Source organism: Diabrotica virgifera, chromosome 8 (assembly GCF_917563875.1).
Source record: "Diabrotica virgifera virgifera chromosome 8, PGI_DIABVI_V3a".
Lineage (NCBI taxonomy): Eukaryota > Metazoa > Arthropoda > Insecta > Coleoptera > Chrysomelidae > Diabrotica > Diabrotica virgifera.
The window spans coordinates 98,762,497-98,779,558 of NC_065450.1; the positions used below are offsets into that span (position 1 = coordinate 98,762,497).

At 31.4% G+C, this 17,062-nt stretch overlaps 2 protein-coding genes across 4 annotated transcripts in view; both read left to right on the plus strand.

Moving 5' to 3' along the window:
- Window positions 1-17,062, plus strand: part of LOC114342607 (disco-interacting protein 2) — a 1,011,532-nt gene that overhangs the window by 990,784 nt on the left and 3,686 nt on the right. The window contains exon 21 of the mRNA XM_050658584.1: window positions 12,841-12,975. The gene's annotated coding sequence lies outside the window, so the exon portion shown is untranslated. The remainder of the gene's footprint in view (window positions 1-12,840; window positions 12,976-17,062) is intronic.
- LOC126889880 (nuclear envelope phosphatase-regulatory subunit 1-like) overlaps window positions 1-17,062 on the plus strand; it is a 51,409-nt gene that overhangs the window by 30,543 nt on the left and 3,804 nt on the right. For all 3 annotated transcript variants that reach the window (XM_050658586.1, XM_050658585.1, XM_050658587.1), the window contains one exon: window positions 12,841-12,975. In XM_050658586.1, coding sequence (XP_050514543.1) covers window positions 12,841-12,975 — 135 coding nt within the window. The remainder of the gene's footprint in view (window positions 1-12,840; window positions 12,976-17,062) is intronic.

Sequence of the window (17,062 nt, forward strand, 5' to 3'; positions counted from 1 at the left end):
AATGGATCGATTTGCTTGAATATTTGAGAATAAGCAGTGGATAGTCCAGGGATCAAAATTTATATGATGCCGAAATTATGATGGTTATTTACCATGGGGGTGGTTGCCACTCCATCTCGGGGGTAGAAATTTTTTATTATATTTTGACCACAAAAGTTGATAAAAACATTCATTCTAAGCAAAAAATGTTCTATACATTTTTTTGATAAAGTTAATAGTTTTCGATTTATTCGCTATGAAAGTGTTAGTTTTATATATCGAAAAAATCAATGTTTTTCGATAATATTCATTTACGATTCAGTCAATTTTTGCCGTAGAAAAAATTTTTCAAACCACATTCTTGGGAATTAAATAACCTATAATTTCATATTTGAACATTTTTTCGTATCTCTGATGATAATCTTTGTATTCTGAAGAAAATGGCATTTTTTACCAAACTAAAAAAATTTGTTATTCGCTTTTAACTCCAGTTTCTTAAAAAGTAATCATTCTAAACCAGTCAAACTTCTAAAATGTATTAATAATACATAAATAAAGAAGGATGAATAAGGCCAATGACTAAAATCACCGCTAACTTGCATTATTATGCTTCCAATAATTGTATTTCTCCTTTTTTTTCTTCAAAAAAATATATTAATTTTTTAACCGAAAGTTTTTTATTTTTTATCTTAAAAAGTTTGATAAAAAAGAATTTTGTAGGTTTTTACAAGATCTATAAGCCTATTAATATTAAATCTTTTCAAAGTCCTCAGTCACAAAAAGAGGTGACATTGAAAGAGTTGGTAAAGGTGGTTTTTGCGTGTTATTACAAGTTTTAATTGTCACTAGCTCACTCAATTTTTGCCGTAGAAAAAAATTTTTGTAAACCAGGTTATTGGGAATTAAACAAACTACAATTCCATATTGAAACATTTTTTCGTATCTCTGATGCTAATCTTTCTATTCTGAAGAAAAGGCCATTTTTTTCCAAACTACAAAAATTCGTTATTCGCTTTTAGCTCCATTTTTTTAAAAACTAATCATTATAAGCCGGGCAAACTTCTAGAACGTATTAATAATACATAAATAAAGAAGACCAAATAAGGTCAATGACTAATTTTAATTAGGGTGGTGGTTAGGAGGTTGCTTCCGATCACTTTTACGCTAAAAAAAAATAGGGACTGACATTCTTTTCTTATAAGTCACTTAATTTTTGAGCTAGAGACTTCTTTTTTATTTCCATAGATAGATATTTTTAAATACTTTAAACTAGTTTTAACGAGTTATCCTCTAAAAATGCATAGTTTTGCCGTCTTTTGACTTTAAAACTACAATATTTAGAATTTGACGAAGAAGAGCTAACATACATATAATAAAGTATAGCTCGATTACTAGTGGTCTTAGAGAAAATTAAAAAAATCGGTTTTGTTTATTTTTTAAAAGGTACATTTTTACTTTATCGTACTACATACGCAGTAAGAGTATAATAGATAAAGTTATAGGATCGGGCAAAAAATTTTTTTTCAGATTTCACTTTTTTTCGACGTTTTGAGTCCCCCTGAGCCTAAAAAGCAAATAAAAAAAACATGTCGGAAGTATGTACGTATGTACGTATACTTCATCTAATTTACTAACCGTTGCACGTCATTCGCGTCATAGCCTGTGACGTCGCATGATACCCACACGAAATATTTAGGCGGTAGCTGTGTTCTTTTTTAGAATCACGTTGCCGAATACACTGTAATTACAGCCACTAGACATATTTTATTATATACGCGTATAAATAATATTTGAAGATTTCTATTAATGTTAACCTAAAGAAATACACAATAATATGTTTCATTTAATTTGTATAAATGGATTATAAAGCGATTTTATGCAGCACATTTACTCGAATCACACTGTAACTGTAATCGAACGAAGGTGACATTTTAGAATAAATTGGTAACATTTATTTGACAGTTGCGGTGATGACACTTCATATTTGTTTATATTCTTTACTATAAGTATCTGTTTTATTATATTTACTGTTTTTATTATTTACTTTACTATAAAAACATCCTCTACTATAAAAATATAAATTTCACCTAATTTTATCACGACTTGGAATAATCGAGGTATCTGAAAACTTTTTTTAGTTGTTATTGTAGACATATTATACAAAGAAACCTACCGGCTTCATGTCAAGAGTTCGGAGCCGTTTGTTAATTATTAACAATGCAGTGCAAAAACGCTTTCACTGCAAATCTGAAAAGATCTTAATTCTTGTTCTCTATTTCTTAAGTTTTTACTTATTTACATTGAATATTAATTTGTTTTGTTGTATAATCCACGTTTACAATAATTATGTGATCTATTTGATTTAAAATGGATTCAGGATTTTTTTTATACTTTGGCAACTATGTCAACTTAGATCTCTGGTGTAGATAATGACGTGCAATGGTAAGTAAATTAGACGGACTGTACGTATGTCGCCACCGCTCAGCAAAAACTACTGGACCGATTTCGATGAAATTCGGTATGAGTAAGTTTAAGAGAATTTTGTCGAGAAACTAAGCTTTTGAAAAAAACCTCTCAAAGGGGGCCGAAATAGGGGGGTTATTTGGGGCCCATTTTTGCAAATTTTGACCGAAACGAATGAAATTTAACTTAAAGTTAGCTCATCGATAGGTAAATAGAAATACGGAATTTGACATTTCCAAATCCAAAATGGCGGTCAGCATGGCCGACCGCCCACCCGATACATTTCCCTACCAATCTAAAAACTTGTTTAAGATAAATTTAATTTGAAAAAACATTTATATAGCCTAAAGATGGGGCTATAACAAGAATATTATCGTTTTTCAGAAAAAGTTATGGGTTGCCTATATTTAAGGGGTCAAAATTTGACATAAATTTGAACTAAATTTTCTCAAAAATGACTCCAAGGAATTTTTTTATTTTTTGATATATTTTTGATATCCTATCAGTAAATTGAATAACATTGGTCAGATTTCTTAACTCCTCATAGGAGGGGAGTTATGAATTTTTTATAAAAAAATATTCGAGTGCCCGTAACTACCTCTGTAATAGAAACTAAAATTTGAAATTTGGCAGACATATATAGTACTTTGTTATCTATTAGCACAATAAATTTTACCCACAATATGGCTTCCGGTTTAACCGGAAATGAAAAAAAATCTTAATTTTTTACATACGCCCTGTATATTTTTACATATTTTGAAAGAATGTAAAATTATTTTTCCTGACATAAAACTCGTTGCTGTAACTCAAAAACTCGAAAAGTTACAGAAAATTGAAATTTTGCTAGAATCTTGTGTGTGTCCCCTCTCACGCGATCATAGCAGAGCATTATTATAGGGCAGTCAATGAGGGTATTTGGCTTCAAATTCCATCCTACTACATCGATGTACTTGATATTTTCACAGTACGTAGGGAATAGCTCAAGAAACAAAATCTACCCTATATACTATGGCGCTTTTATCTTGGGGCAATTCCCACCCCTTCAAGGTAATGGAAAATTTATTGGTCAAAATAAGCATGGAAGTGGCTAGAGAACCTATTTTTAAGCAAAAACTGATCTATACTTTTTTTTGAGAACTCAATACTTTTTGAGTTATGCGTAGTTGAAAATTGGCCATTTTCATTTAAAAATGACACGTTTTCGGACGGTTTTTTGTGAATACCTTAAAAACTATGCATCAAACTAAAAACACTATATAAAATTTTTTTTAATTATAAATAACAAAGAGATTCGTTCCTTCGTAAATTTTCTATTTATAATACAAAAAGAGATATGGTAGGTAAAAAGAGTTTGTTTTTTTGGTGCATGCTCAAAGTGCTCATGCTTTTGTAGTGATTGAAAAGGCCTTTAAAACGAGCACCGTTAAATGTCGGTTACATTCAAACTAAGCGAGATATGGTGCAAAAAATATATGACTCATGTACTTTAAGGAAAAATGAGAAGTACATATATTTAACCCCTCATTCACCAGAATTTAAATGCATTGTTTTTCTTTTGCAATACCTCTTAATATAGTGTTATTTCTACTTTCAAAAAGTTGGACAGGTGAAAAAAATAAGATCAAATTATATAGCGCATTTTTATAAATTTTCTTAAAATTCTTCCTTTTGCTCCATGCAATTCGAAAATAAAAATGTTCTACCCCGAGAAGTGGTGAGAACCGCCCCCATGATAAAAGCGCCGTAGTATATAGGATAGACTTTGAATTAGGAGATTGGGCTTTGGGCTACTCCCAAAATTTCATTACAATCCATGCAGTAAAATGCAAATATTGTAAACTATTAATTTCTCAGAAAAATGGACTAATTTGAAATGAAAGTATGACTAATATTATATTGATTTATGCAATAATCTATAGTGTGTCCCCGAACATTTTCTGAAATGCGGGAATTAATGATGCGTAGAACCATAAAATATTTTCAAGTATACAAGGTGTTTCTAAAATATCAAAATAACGAGTAACTTTGTTATTTTTATAGAATGCCAGTATCTAGTACGATAACGATAATAGATCGGTACGATAAAGTTCTCGGGCGGCCCTTCCGTCCAGCGTTTTGTTAAGTAAAGTTGTTTTGATAAAACGAATACTTTTGGAGTTATTAGCAGAAAACTTATTAAAAACATTAATTTTTTCGATATAAAACTAACACTTTCGATAGCAAATAAATCGAAAACTATTAATTTTATCAAAAAAATGTATAGACCGTTTTTTGCTTAGAATGAATGTTTTTACCAACTTTTGCGGTCAAAATATAATAAAAAATTTCCACCCCCAAGATGGGGTGGCAACCACCCCCATGGTAAAAGCGCCTTTCGGCACCATATAGATTTTGATCCTTGGACTATCCACTAATTATTCTCAAATTTTCAAGCAAATCGATTCATTCTGTAAAAATTGCGAGGTTTTGTCCTATTCGAAGCTTTATTACTGGGACTAAGATAGTGTAGGTAATACAGATATTGTCCTTCTCGTGATCATTTTTCAGTGCGTAACCAATGATAGGAAAAAGGGTAAGTCCGTGATAATACACATTTATGACATTTATTCTAACATGACATTTTAGTTAAATCTGACAGTTGTCACATTTTATTTTCAATTTGGAATAAAAACAAATCAAATGTGTTTCTTGCATTTATAAAATGGTATTTTCTTTGATTTGTATAGTCTTATAAATTATACAGATTATATTTGTAATATTATCTAATTAAAAATTTTTTTTTATTATGGCGCCATCTATCGACAACTAGAATAACTAGAATAAATGTTATAAAAATGTCACCGACGAAATGTAATCACCGACGTGCCTTTTTTTCTGTCACATACAATTTAATGCGTTAGAAAGAAATCGAAAAACTGTGACGCACTGAAAGATGATCATGAGAAATACTGTAGTATATAATAATAGTATACAGGGTGTCCCGAAAAGATTGGTCATAAATTATACCACAGATTCTGGGGTCAAAAATAATTCGATTGAACCTAACTTACCTTAGTACAAATGTGCTCATAAAAAAGTTACAGCCCTTTGAAGTTACAAAATGAAAATCGATTTTTTTCAATATATCGAAAACTATTAAGTAGAGATTTTTAATTGAAAATTGACATGTATCATTTTTATGGCAGGTACATCTTAAAACAAAATTATAGTGAAGTTTGTCCACCCCATAAAAATTTTATGGGGATTTTGTTCCCTTAAACCCCCCAAACTTTTGTGTACGTTCCAGTTAATTCATTATTGTGGTACCATTAGTTAAACACAACGCTTTTAAAACTTTTTTGCCTCTTAGTATTTTTTCGATAAGCCAGTTTTTATGGAGATGCGGCTTCTCTTTTAATATATTTACATAAAAATTTTATGGGGGCTTTGCTCTTTTAAACCCCCCAAATGTTTGACTACGTTCCAGTTAAACTATTATTGTGGTACCGTTAGTTAAACACAGTGTTTTAAAACTTTTTTGCCTCTTAGGCTTTTTTTGAGAAGTCACCTTTTATCGAGATGTGGCTTCTTTTTCGAAATATACCTAAAAATGTAAATTATAATAAAGTTTCAGATTATTAAGGGGTCTCTATAATCGTACTTAACCATATACAAATATGTGGTGGATTCGCCAAATATTCAAAATATGTCGATAAACACTGGCTTATCGAAAAAGTACTAAGAGGCAAAAAAGTTTTAAAAACATTGTGTTTAAATAATGGTGCCACAATAACAATTTAATTGGAACGTACACAAAAGTTTGGGGGTATTTAAAGGAACAAAACCCCTATAAAATTTTTATGGGGTGCACAAATTTCACTTTAATTTTTTTTTTAAGATGATGCTGCCATAAGAATGCCACATGTCCATTTTCAATAAAAAATCTCCAAGAGTTTTCGATATATGAAAAAAAATCGGTTTTCATTTTCTAACTTCAAAGGGCTGTAACTTTTTTTGTGTGCACTATTGTATATAGGTAAGTGAGGTTCAATCAACCTATTTTTGACCACAGAATCTGTGATATAATTTATGACCAATCTTTTCGGGACACCCTGTATAATAATGTATAATTATAATTGCAAAAATATGAGATACATATATGCACAGTACATCTAAATTATGTAAAGTTTTATACAGTATTGTTCATTTCTTGGTAAAAAATTCACTCAGTTTCGGTTGTGTCAATATTACGTTTTTATTGTTGAAATGTTTGTCTGATGAAAATCGGTTCGGGTTAGCCGGACTTCCGGGTTATTAGAGGCCGACTTATCGGGGTTCCACTGTACTGGAGAAAGCTTACATTTATTAATTTATTAATACACAAACTTGTAGAGTATGCGATGATATAATGTTGACTATTAAACTTGAAGATTAGGTTAAAAATAATAATTCTTAAGTGGTATTTAGTGTACCTGTAGAGTTCAGTCGAACCAGCAGGTGTTGAGTAGCAGGTGTTAAAAGTTGATTTTTGCAAAACATATGAATGTCTTCATAACTTGGGTACAATTTGTTGGTACTTTCTACAGTAGAATTGAATTTTGTATATAATACCTTCTAGTTCTATTGTATTGTTGCATTTCTGATTGCTACTAACCTTGTATCTCCTTAGGCAGCCTGAATAAATAGAAATTTGTTGTCTCAATGGATTGTTGAGCTCTGATGTTTTCTGCATCATTTCTTTTGTAATTGCCTCGCATTGCTCAGCATTATTTCTTGATTCTTTTGATTACTTTTCTACTTCTCGTTCCTCAAATATATTCCGTAATTTGTCCATTATACCTATGCAACAATTTAATCTTCCTTTTTTTATTTAATTTATTTTTCTCAGGCTGTTGTTCTGTTACGTGTCCTCTTGGTATTAGAACCACATTGTGTTCTGATCTTAATGGCAATAAGCATTACTTTCTGTTGCTGCAAATATTCCAATGTATGAACTGCAATGTATGTGGCTTCTAAAATGTATCTCTAATATAGTTTATTATTGGTAACCATGCCGTAAAACGAAATCAAGAGACGTATTATATTTCAGTTCGTTCAGAGAGGGCCATAAACACCCTTACCAGTTTCACTCTCATTAGAGATCTTCAGAGAGTGTATATACAGCTATCTCTGAACAAACTGAAACAAACCAAGCCTCCTAGTACCGAATCACAACAAAATAACTTGATATCGATACCGTAGCGCCATCTGCTTAAAACAATTCAAAGTTTTTTTTTCGGAGAAATAAAATATATAATGAGACCAAGTTTCTGGTTACGCCTTAGTGGTTTCTATTATGTACTTGGAAACCAAACGAATGCTGAATAAAAGAAGACACGGGGAGGTCTATAATTTGCACATCACTTCCTCCCTATTTAGCATGGCAAAATTCCAACGAAAACTTGGTCCCAATACTCAGTTAGGAGTAAAACTAATACATAAAAATTCGCCGTTAAATGAAATCGATTTCGTTTTACTGCGAATTATTCTGTATTAGTTTTACTCCTAACTGAGTATCGAGACCAAGTTTTCGTTGGAATTTTGCCACACTGAATAGGCCGGAAGTGAGGTGCAAATTATAGACCTCCCCATGTCTTCTTTTATTTAGCATTCGTTTGGTTTGCAAGTAATAGAAACCACCAAGGAGTAACGAGAAACTTGTTCTCTTTTGAGGTTTTATTTCTCCGGAAATAAAACTTCGAATTGTTGTACAGCACTTGTCATTTCATTTACCAGATCACCATGTGAATTTGGCTTAGTGTGAATTATCGGGTCATCAAGTTTCTCTCGTGGTACACTTTTAGTTATCTCTAGCTCTAGGGTATTTTAATTATTGACTTGATCTGCTATTACCTGCTGATTAGGTATTAACCTCCAGTTCAACTTTGCTTTTGAAAGTATTGTATCTAGCCTCCTTGATCAGGTTATTTCTTGTGAAGACGTGATGTTGATCTGATGTTTAACACTTGAAATGCTAGACTTCCTCTTCTTCTTCTTGATGTGCCGTTCTTGATTTCAAGCGTTGGATATCAAATTGGCTATAGTAATTTTGTTGACGGCAGCTCGCAAAAGGGATGCAGAGGTTCTGTTAAACCATTCTCTCAGGTTTTTAAGCCATGCCATTCTTCTTTGACCTGGCCCTCTTCTTTCGTCTACCTTGCCTTGTATTACTAAATGGAGTAAACTTCATACCTACAAAATTTAGCACGAATGTGTTCAGCAATAAACCAAGGTGACATCCTATAATATAGTCCGTCTAGAAAGTATCCGGAAAAAAGAAAACAGAATTATAATTTCACGATATTTATTTCTATCACTTGAAATATAAAATTTCAACAAATAATTCATCTCATTTACTTATACAACCTCCATTTAAATCTAAACACTCCAGGTACACCCGAAACTAGGTCAAGGCCATAATTTTCGGTAATGGTGTTCCAGCCCTGTAAAACTGACCGGATCAAACCTTTATCTCGTGGCAACTAAACCTCCAGGTACACCCGAAACTAGGTCAAGGCCATAATTTTCGGTAATGGTGTTCCAGCCCTGTAAAACTGACCGGATCAAACCTTTATCTCGTGGCGCTGCTCGTTCCACTTCAATGTTCATCAGTCCCCATATGTTTTCAATAAGGCTAAGATCTGGAGATGCTGCTGGCCACGGAATTGTTGCTAATTCGTGTTCTTGCATCCAAGCTTGAGTATAAGCAGAAGTATGGCATCTTGCATTATCTTGCTGAAAACGCCACCCCTCTGGATATAAAACATGAGCCGTTTCAAGAAGAAAACCATTTAGGATGTCACAATATTTCGCACTATCAACAGTACCATTAACTATACAGAGAGGTGTAGCACCACGCTGAGATATTGCTCCCCAAACCATTATTTTAGTGGGAAATTTGGAAATTTGAACGGTAACATTTTCTCTTGATAGGACTTTTAGATGATTTGCACCAAGCTGGAAACAACTTTCATCAGATGTAAAGACATTATTAAAATTATCTTCTCGAAAACGTTGACAAAAATCTATTCTTCGTTGCCTTTGCAGAGGTGTCATTGTAGGGATTTTTTTTGGATTCCTTTTTTCACTAATTCCTGTTCACTAATTTTCGAAACCCTAGGCGCGGATTTTGTCGTCCTAAAGCCACTAAAGCATTATAATAATAATAATAATAATAATAATTTATTCAACAATAATAGGTACAATCTTTTTAGATATTTACATACAAAGTGAATAAATTAACTGGAAGGTCTCCGAGAGGTGTGGATACACCTGTTTCGGTAAATAGGATATAAAATAATAAATAATAACATACTAACGTAAATAACATAAATAACATAAATAGCAACATAATACAATATAATATAATACAATAAATAGATAGGTAACGTTTTTTTAATTGTGAATACAGTTATGTTTTAGTAAATATGATACGTAGAATAAATAATATAAAGAAAACAATAAAATAAATACTTAGTTTAACAATAAAGCACGAATAATTAATTTTTTTAAACAATTATGTATGGCTCAATTAGTTAGTAATATTTTTGAAGAATGGTGTATATACGCATGTTTTATTAAATATGATAAAAATAATAGGCAAAATAAATCAGTTTAAAACAATATAAAATTTGAAATGTAGGTATAAAAATTGGTAGTGACTGAGTTTCATTTATTTTTTTTGTTTTTTAATGTATGTAAATTTAAGCTACTATAATGATGTCACAAAAATTTCTTGTTTGTTCCATCAGAAATGATTTTAATTTCTTTTTAAATAGAAGAACATTCTTAGTATTTTTGATATCACTGGGGATATGATTATATATTTTTGGGGCTAGAAATAGAAAACTTCTTTGGCAGAAGGACTTTGTCATTTTCGGAATCATATAGAGGTGTTTGCCTCTTGTATCATGCTCATGTGATGGTAAATTGTTGTCTGTTTTCATGGTGTGATATTTTAAAGACACACAAAGAAAGTATAACTGTTTCAAGTCAAATATATTACTATCCTTATATAATCTATCTGTAGAGTAGGTGTATGGTTTAGACATAATAATTTTCAGAAATCTTCTTTGTATGATTTAAATTGTTTTCGCGAATCTTATGCGGTCTACCCGAAACTGGTCTATGTCTCATATCTATGCCATTTTTTATTCTCTTTATTGTCTCATACACTGCACTTTTTCCGAGTTCAGTCATTTGCACTAATTTTTTAACGTTTCGAACACCCTTTCTATACAAATAGTCCACCACTTTTCTTTTTTCTACTTGCGACATTATTTCACAAATCTTAAGTCTGTTTACAAACAACAATATTTGACAGATGGTGTTGTCATGCGATTTTGTCCATAACCTGCTATCGGCACAACCTACTTGATGCATTACTTTTGTCTTAAAGTGTTACAAAAAGGAAATCTATTAAAATTAGGAAAAATATAAAATTCCGGATACTTTCTAGATGGACTATATATAGTGCAAAATAACATTCATTTTTTTTGTTGGGTTTTAGCTGATTGTATGATAGGGGTCTGCTTCCTAAACACTATGTTCCACATGTCATGACCAGAGATGGCCATAGACATGCATTGCGATTCCCAGGCAGCGATTCTACATGAATACTTCTGTCCATTGTGCGTTTTATACCTACTACCAGTTGTCAGTTTTTTTTACACAATATTCCTGCTGTTCTCTGGGTAGAAATACTTAATACCCAGCGGGCATCCCTATTGCCAGGAGCCTTCTCCTGATAGGAGTACTTACAGAACTTCTACAGGTTATATATGTTTCTTATTTGGAATGCAATTTATAAATCACTCTAGTCACATTTGAAATTCAAAACTGGTGAAATGGTAAGAACATATTTTATTACTTTCAAGATTTTAACCTCACACACCAACTTTTTCCAACATAAGTAGGGTATTGCTTTTCATATCAGAACTAGTGAATAAAGCTTGGTTGTAGTCAATAGTTTGTGGCTTTTCTTCAGTATTATTAATATGTTAGGCTTTCTATTAGACTGGATAGTAGACTATTTGAGCAATAGAACAATGTTAGTTTCATATCAGAATTCTGCTTCGACAGTTTTCAATATTGATAAAGGAGTCCCTCAAGGATCTGTTTTAGGACCGCTTATATTTATTCTTTTTATGAATGATCTTCCTGATTACATTAAATCTCGAGTTATTACTATTTGCGCAGATGATACTGCACTAGCGATCTCTGCGCCCAGTAAAGAGGAACTTATATTATTATCCAACGGTGTTTTTGGGTCATTTGTAGATTGGTCCAAAGCAAATGGATTAATAGTAAACGTTGATAAAACTCAATTTTTATATTTTCATTCCCAAAATGTTCTTGGCAATGTATACTCATTATCATTTAAATTTGACGATATACTTATTTCGTCAGTTACAACAACAAAATTTTTAGGTTTAAATATAGATTGCCGTTTGAGATGGACTGAACAAGTCAATGCAATAAATACAAAATTAAATAAATCGTTTTATGCTATTTCTAGAATAAAAGATACTATGCCGATATCAGCACTGATCAATATCTATTACGGCCTTGTTTACAGTCATATGAGTTACAACATACTACTATGGGGAAATTTTATTGACAGCTCTAAAATTTTTGTAACTCAGAAAAAAATTATTCGAAAAATATTCGGGCTAAAATTTCGGGAAACTTGTAAACCAACGTTTATAAAATACGAAATCATGTCATTCTATAGTCTGTACATTTACCACACTCTTCTGTTTGTCAAAGAAAATTTCAATCAATTTGAAACTAATGCTCATCGACATGATTACCATACAAGAAATTGTAATAAGCTCCGAATACCCCAGTTTAAAACATCAAGATTAGAAAATAGTTTTAAATTTATGGGAATGAAATTGTACAATAAACTTCCCGATGAAATGCAGGAGATTGCTAGTTTTAATAGTTACAAAAATAAAATCAAAAATTTATTATTAGCCAAATGCTACTATTCAGTCAAAGAATTCCTTGACGATAGCCTATAAACTATTTTAAACTATTTTATTTTTTATGTATAAATTGTTTTGTATATACAAAGTCTAAAATGTCTAAAAATGTTAGTCTAAATATGTTATTTTATAATATGTGTTAGGTGTTAGGTACCTATAAAAAATTGTGTAGCTGAACAATGTTAGCTTGTAACAGTTATATTACTGTATAATATGACCTGTCCTATACATTTGTAAAAATGTCTTGAAAGGATGAATAAATATTTCTATTTCTATTTCATGAAAAATCAGACTTAGTTTGAACTTATCAGCTACCTACTGGAAATGTGTGTAGTAGATAATAATAAAATACATATAGAGAAGTTTTACTCATATAATATTCTTGTTTTAGTTGTACTCTTAGGAGTATCTCTCTGTGTTGCAACAGGAGCAAGTCAGTGGATTCTTGACCCAGAAACTAGAATAGTGTCCTTGTCACAATCCTTAACCAACCATCCATTTTTCATTCTGTCTACAGTGGTTTTAAGTAAGTATTATTTAATGATAAAAAGGATTGTTTAGAACATTTTTAGTAGTAGTCAGCTGATATCTGGGTATATAAATAATATTGTTATTTTGAGAGGGGAAAGTAGTGTACATTATGCAATTGTAGTTTTTGCGAATTGTGTTGATAAAGACCAAATCAGACCAAAGTCTGAAATGCATAGTTTAGTCACTGCAATGCAAGTTCTAATAATAGATACCTCTGAAGTTTTGCCTTCTTGCGCTCAAAATTATTTCCTTTTGAGATCTAAGATTTGTAGTTCTTCCACAGACAGAATTGTCAGAATGTTTTTAGTGATTAGTTTCTAATAATTAAAAACTATTAGAGCAAATATCGGAGAAGACTATAAAAATCAAATGATGGATGTTAAAGATAAGAAAGAAAGTCTATTTAGGACAAGAATAGTGAGAAATAACATGAAAGAAAGTCCTAATACTAGGACGGAAGACAGCGAGTATCATTAAATATACTGCTATTCAAATACCTGGAAAGGTGTTTGGCAACAGAACTGGTGGTGGTCGAACGAAGTTCATTAAAAAATAAAACAGAAGAGAAAATTATATAAACAGTGACAAGAAAATAGATCGGACACAAATCTTCAAAACTATAGTGTCGCCAAGAAGAAAGTGAAAGTAGCAGTTGCAAAAGCTGAATCAGAAGTGTATATAAATATATACGATCCACTTGATACCAGGGAAGGAAAAACAAAGATATATAAAATAGCCAAGCATAGACCAAATAAAGCAATAAAATAATAAAATGCTAATCATCGAAAACGATGGAAAAAGGGATTGAAAAAGTACTTTGGTGATTTAATAAATGCAGAAAATAGACCAGTAAGGATCTGTTTTTAGGTGGATGTGAGAGGTGGCATTCAGATTTTTGCGGATAAAGTTAGGTGATAACTTCGTTAATAATAATTAAATTATGCTCCTTCTCAAATATGCCCGGAACATTAATAAAAAAAATAAAATATTTAAAAATTTCAAAAAATTTCGTTTTTTTTCAAATTTTTTTGCTTATAATTTAAAAACTATTCATTTTAGAACAAAGTCGTATATGAATAAAACAAAGATAATTAAATTTTCTATCAGATGCGATTGGTTAAAAAGTCTTAATTTATCACCCTTGCTTCAAAATAGCAATAAATATAAAATAAGGGGGCAAAACAAGCCTGTCCTTATTCAATGATTTTCCATCACTTAGGTTACACTTGGAACCTTCCTAATTCGCTTAGAAAATTTTTGTAATGTGCTAAAACCGTACACCAAATTTCATTAAATTTGACTTACTAGATTTTGCATAATAATTTTGCAATCTAAACTTTTTTAAAAAATTAAAATTTTTTAAAATCTTGCACAACAAAAACTAGAACATACAAAGATTTGTCAATTTTTTTACATATAAAGAAGTACTCCACCTATCTAATGCACTTTACAGAATTGAAATCGGATTATTTAAGCAGCCTCAGCAATGTTTTAAAGTTATAAACAATTTTTTGGCTTATAAACAAATTAGTGCTGCAGCCAGGGGGGGGGGGTGCTACGGGCTCCTTTATTTAGATGGACTTACCCTTTTGTTTTATGTATTTTGACCCGTAGAACACGAATTTTTTGGGTAACAGTTGATCCGGATGTCGATAAAATTGTTATAAACAAAGAACTTGAGGAATTACATAACATCGATTTTTCGCAAAATAAAACATTTTTTTGTATTTCTTGGGTAATTCTAACCAAAAAATGTTCTTACAAGTTTTTTCGTAGGATGCATAGTTTTCGAGATAACGCGGTGGAACTTTCAAAAAATCGAGAAATTGCAATTTTTGAACGCGAATAACGTTTGATTAAAAAATAAAATAGCAATTCTGCTGACAGCATTTGAAAGTTTAAGTCAAATTATACCGGTTTTAATTATTTGCATTGCTAAAAATTAATTTTTTTATTATTAAACAAGGCTATTTGTTTATAAGCCAAAAAATTGTTTATAAATTTAAAACATTGCTGAGGCCCCTTAAATAATCCGATTTTAATTCTGTAAAGTGTATTAGATAGGTAGAGCACCTCTTTATATGTAAAAAATTAGCCAACTTCTAAATGGTCTACTTTTTGTTCAGAAAGATTTTAAAACATTTGAACTTTTTTAAAAACATTTAGATTGCAAATTTATTATGCAAAATTTATTAGGTCGATTTTATTAAAATTTGGTACACGATTTAAGTATGTTACAAAGAATTTTCTAAGCGAATTGCTAAGGTTCTAAGTGCCACCAAAGTGGTTAAAAAATATTGAATAACAACAGACTTATTTTGCCCCCTTATTTTGTATTTATTGCTATATTGCAGAAAAGGTAATACCTTAAGACATTTTTTACCAGTCGTATATCATACAAAATTCAATTATCTTTATTTTATTTCTTTACGACTTTGTTCCAAAACGAATCGTTTTAAAGTTAAAAGCAAATAAAGCAGAAAAAAATCGATGTTTTTCGAAATTTTTAAATATTTTAATTTTTTTATGAATGTTCCGGGCATATTTGAGAAGGAGCATAAGTCAATTATTATTACTGAAGGTGTCACCTAACTTTATCTGCAAAAATCCGAATGCCACCTCTCACATCCAAAAATAGACGTTTTTTCGCAGATCCTTACTGGTCTAAAAAGTAGTTAATATAACGGAGACAATTATTACATAATGATCAATAAAATAACAAACGAGGAAGTGATTCAGGCATTTCAAAAAATAAAGAAAGGAAAAGCAGTTGAACCAGATCATATTCCTAGGGAAGTGTGGACAGCATTAGGAGAAACAGGAACAATTTAGTTAACAGGTTTATTTAGAATTATGGAAGTTGGATAAATGCTGGGCGAATGGAGAAGCAGTATATTTTAAGTACCTGTTTACAAAAATAAGCGCTCTACATTGTTATATATAACAATTGTACATTGTTATATATAACAATGTACAAACTACAGGACCATAAAACTACTTAATCACACCACGAAAATATGGGAGTAACTGATAGACAGATATGTGAAGAAACTGAAATATCCGATAATCAGTTTGGCTTTTTGGAAAGTAGATCAACAACAGATGCAATTTTCGTTATAAGGCAGTTGATGGAAAATTACAGGAATAATGAAACAAACACTCATATGGTATTCATTGATCTTGAGACAGCTTATTATGAGCTCTTTGAGAGATTCAGTGGTGGGCACTCAAAAAGAAAGGAGTCCCAGGTAAATGTGTTCAGATTGTGAGAGACATATGAGGGAGTAACAACTAAATAGTGTTATTATGACATATGTGGGAGAGACTGATAAATTTCATCTGAAAGTAGGATTACATCAAGACTGTGTGCTCAGTCCTTATTTTATTCTCATTATTTTTGGATCAAATACCAGCGCAACTACAGGGCACAGGGTAACATTCCCTGGTGCTTAATATCTGCTGATGGTATTATATTAGGGGAAGTCTAGGAGTGGCACCAATTTATGCCAAAATGGGAGAGCATAGGTTAAGATGGTTTGGTCATGTTCAGTGTCGAGTCCTTAATCGTTTTAGTAGGAAATAGTGAAAACTACTTACGAACAAAAACTGGAACAGTGGATACAAGCTCTTAAGGAAAAAGGTAGGAGGGCAGAAAACTTAATAGAACAAAAATATAGTATTTATTGAAAGGTTCATTTAAAGACGGAGTTACTACAAATAAAATGATATCTTTGTATGGTGAAATGATTGTGAAAAGTATCTAGGATCAGTATTACAGTGCATCTAGGATCTACACATCTAGTTCAGACTAATGGGAAAATAGATGGAGATTCATGCAGTAGAATTAGCGTTGAATGGATGAAATGGAAGGAAGCGAGTGGTGTGTTGTGTGACAGAAAAATTCTAATGAAGGGAAAATTCTATAAAATAGCTATAAGACCAGCTATGGAATTGATTGTTGGCCAGTTAAAAGAGAAGAGGAGCAACGAATGCCTGTGGCGGAAACGAGAATGGATTACATGGATGAGTGGAGTGACAAAAAAGGTAACATTAAGAATGAGTATATTAGGGAAAGCTTAGGG